Source organism: Vanessa tameamea, chromosome 4, assembly GCF_037043105.1.
Source record: "Vanessa tameamea isolate UH-Manoa-2023 chromosome 4, ilVanTame1 primary haplotype, whole genome shotgun sequence".
NCBI classification, from domain to species: Eukaryota; Metazoa; Arthropoda; class Insecta; order Lepidoptera; family Nymphalidae; genus Vanessa; species Vanessa tameamea.
Window position 1 is genome coordinate 8,625,831 of NC_087312.1, and position 3,163 is coordinate 8,628,993.

Here is a 3,163-nt window from a genome sequence, read left to right on the forward strand (position 1 = left end):
TTTAAAAATCGAACAGCATGTTTTTATTGTTTTATATTTTGATATAAAACAAATTGATTTAATTATTGCAGTTGTCATATAAAATGTTTCTCTCTATTTCCATTTTACGTTTAATATTAAATGATAGCATTGTGTGAACATTTTATTTATTATTTATATTATTAGTCACCCGTTTAATGGGTAGAGACTAATATACCTACTCAGTTTGGAAGTATGAGAGTACTTCATTTTTGGAAATAAGAAAATATAAATTTCCTTTCTTGTTCAATGTAAACGATCTTTACGTATTTATAAATAGCCTCACATATTGATTAAATTATACACCTTATCAACATAGTCAGATTTTATTACAAATTATATTAAATTAGAAATTCAAAGTAAAGTTAGACAAAAATACATTATTGATGAACTAATAATACGAAATTCTATTTTAATTTTACTATACTTAAAATGATTATTAGTTTTTTTTCTGGACTTAAATAAAAACGTACAGAAATGCTGCTAAAATATTTTATTAGGTTTTTAGCGATATATTATAATGGGTTAAACAATAAATAAGGCATTCACGTGGTATTGATTGCTACTATTAACAATTAAGTAATAAGTTAATTTACAATATCATAAGTTACAAGCAGAAAGCATATTTGAGATGAATACACTAATTGTATTTATATCTTTGGAATTATTTAAAATTACGAATCATCATTTTTTAAATCTAAACGTTTGATTGAGATTGTGGTATTTTAGCTGACTTCGTATTATCAATATCTGTCTCACCATTTGGACTAGTGTCTTCTACTTCAGTCTCCAATTCATTAGTCATTACTTCCTTAACGTCATCTGTAGAATTATGTGACTCACAAATGGCTGTATTTGCCTCAGGTACATTTTGCGCTCTTATATTAGGTACAGTAAGAGTTATGACTTCATTCTCACTTTCTCTTAATGCTTCGGGTACTTTGTTTACTTCCAATGGCCTAAATATTTCCTGCAGTGATGAAACTTTCTTTTCTGTCGGAATAATCCTATTTAGATAAACTAAAATATCTGACAGTGAAACAATTCCTATAAGCTTATCATCCTTATTTACTAATAATAATCGATGACTCTCGGTTCTAACTATAATTTCTAAGGCCTCATATAAAGTAATACTTGAAGGACATTTTTGTAACTTTTCTTCCCAGTCTTTCTTTTTGTTTCGTACATCACCTATGGTTAACGATAAATTCAAATATAACTTTTCACTCACCAAATTCAACACTTCGTATTTAGCGTAGACATTAATAAGAACACCGTTTTCATCTAAAATGGGTAAAGCTGAAACATCTTTCTCTAATAATAGCTGAAAAGCTTCTTTAATATTTGTGGCATCAGTAACAGATATTATATCTTCATATGTACCGATTTTTAAATCAATCAAATTTTTATGAAAAAACGTTAATTCAGGAAATTCATTCAGATATACGAACAAGAATCTTAATATTCTTTTATGGGATAATATATACAATACATCTCCACTTAGTGGATCGATCATTAAAAGGCGATGAACTCTATTTTTATTAAGTAAATTTATAGCATCATGTAACGATTGATCAGGGCTTACACTACATAAAGGTTTACGCGTAGGCCTTAAAATTTTCTTCCAATTATGAAGAGTATGTTTCTCTAATTCATCCATCGAACCGTTTTCATTTTCAATATGTAAAAGAATTCTAATGAAATCAGTGACAGTAATCATACCTACGAGTAATTTTTTAGTAGCATCCCACAACGGAGCTGATCGGATACCATGGGAAACTAATGTAGGAAACGTTTTCCTAACTGGGAACATAGTATCAAATATTATCACTTTTGCTGACTTAGGAAGAATTTCATAACACTTGTGGTATTTGAAAAAATTCAAAAGAAGTCTTGTTTTGTCACGACCACCTAAAGAAATTTGCACAATTGATAAGTATGGATCATACTTCGGTAGCCCACGAACTTCCCTGAACAATTGTTTAGCTTGTACAGGATCTAAGGAAGCATACGAATTTTTATGATAAGTAGGTGAAGTCGTTCCTATGGAGGATCGACGAGCTTGTTTCGTATTCTTTTTCTTAACAGTTTCAGCCGCATTCTGTTCCGGCTGAGGTTGGGGCTTACTTCTGAATATATCCATGACTCTAGTAATGGGGCTGGACTTCCTTGAAGAAACTCCCGTTACGGTATAATAATATTTTTTATGAGACTCTTTTGTGTCTTGTAAATTTGGATCTTCTTTAGAATTTTCTGGAGCTTCTGCAGATTTGGTGGTCCCACCCAAAGCACCTTTAACATTTTGAATAAGAGATTGGTGCTTTTTGGAATCACTTTTCCTTCTTATTCGAAATATATCAAATATAGAACTTCTTGGACTAGACGATGTTCCGTGAAAGGTTTCGTATTCTTTTTTATTCGCCGTTTCCCTTTCTGCACTTGACGGCCTTGATGATTCAGCAGGTCTATCTCTAAAAATTGACCTTACATTGGGCCTCTGTGATTCAACACCACGTGTGCCAAAATGAATAGTATGAACATTGCTTTGCGGTAAATGTTCGGAAGGAATATTTTGATCATCCGAGGTGGTTAAAGTCGTGACAACAAATTTCTTTTTTTCACCAACAACTGTCTGACTTTCATTTTGAAATTCTAGTTGATTTTTTTTCTTTTTATTTCTATGTTTAGATTTTCCATGTTTGCTTCCTGATTCCGATGTTGCTGATTCATTTTCCAATATAGGATCCATTATTGTTATTAATATTTTTTACTATATATTTTTTTTAATTTATTACACACACCAAAATCCAAAAGAAACGATGTTGTTACCTGTAAAGAAAAAAAAAACATATTGTGAATAACAGATTTTAGTATCTTAATAAAGCACAGTAAAATGATCATCAAACTAAAATTAGAACGAATTTTCAAGGTTACGTCGTTGCTAAGCAACGTGGTGAAGTTTAATGCGTCAATTTAATGCACCACTATTAAATTTCTGCTACAATGGATAGAATCAATTTCTGAATGGTAACGATTGATGAGACAAATGATAATTACATTTTACAGTGAGATTTTACCGTCAAAATACACAGATAAATAACAAATTCACTGTTTCACGCGTGATAACCGGTTCACTAATCAATAC

At 30.7% G+C, this 3,163-nt stretch overlaps 1 protein-coding gene across 1 annotated transcript; it reads right to left on the reverse strand.

Moving 5' to 3' along the window:
- Positions 1-496: 496 nt before the first annotated feature.
- LOC113394334 (5'-AMP-activated protein kinase subunit gamma-2-like) lies at positions 497-2,767 on the reverse strand. The gene has a single exon (XM_026631606.2). The coding sequence runs from the start codon at positions 2,765-2,767 to the stop codon at positions 716-718; it is 2,052 nt and encodes a 683-aa protein (XP_026487391.1). The 3' UTR covers positions 497-715.
- Positions 2,768-3,163: the final 396 nt, after the last annotated feature.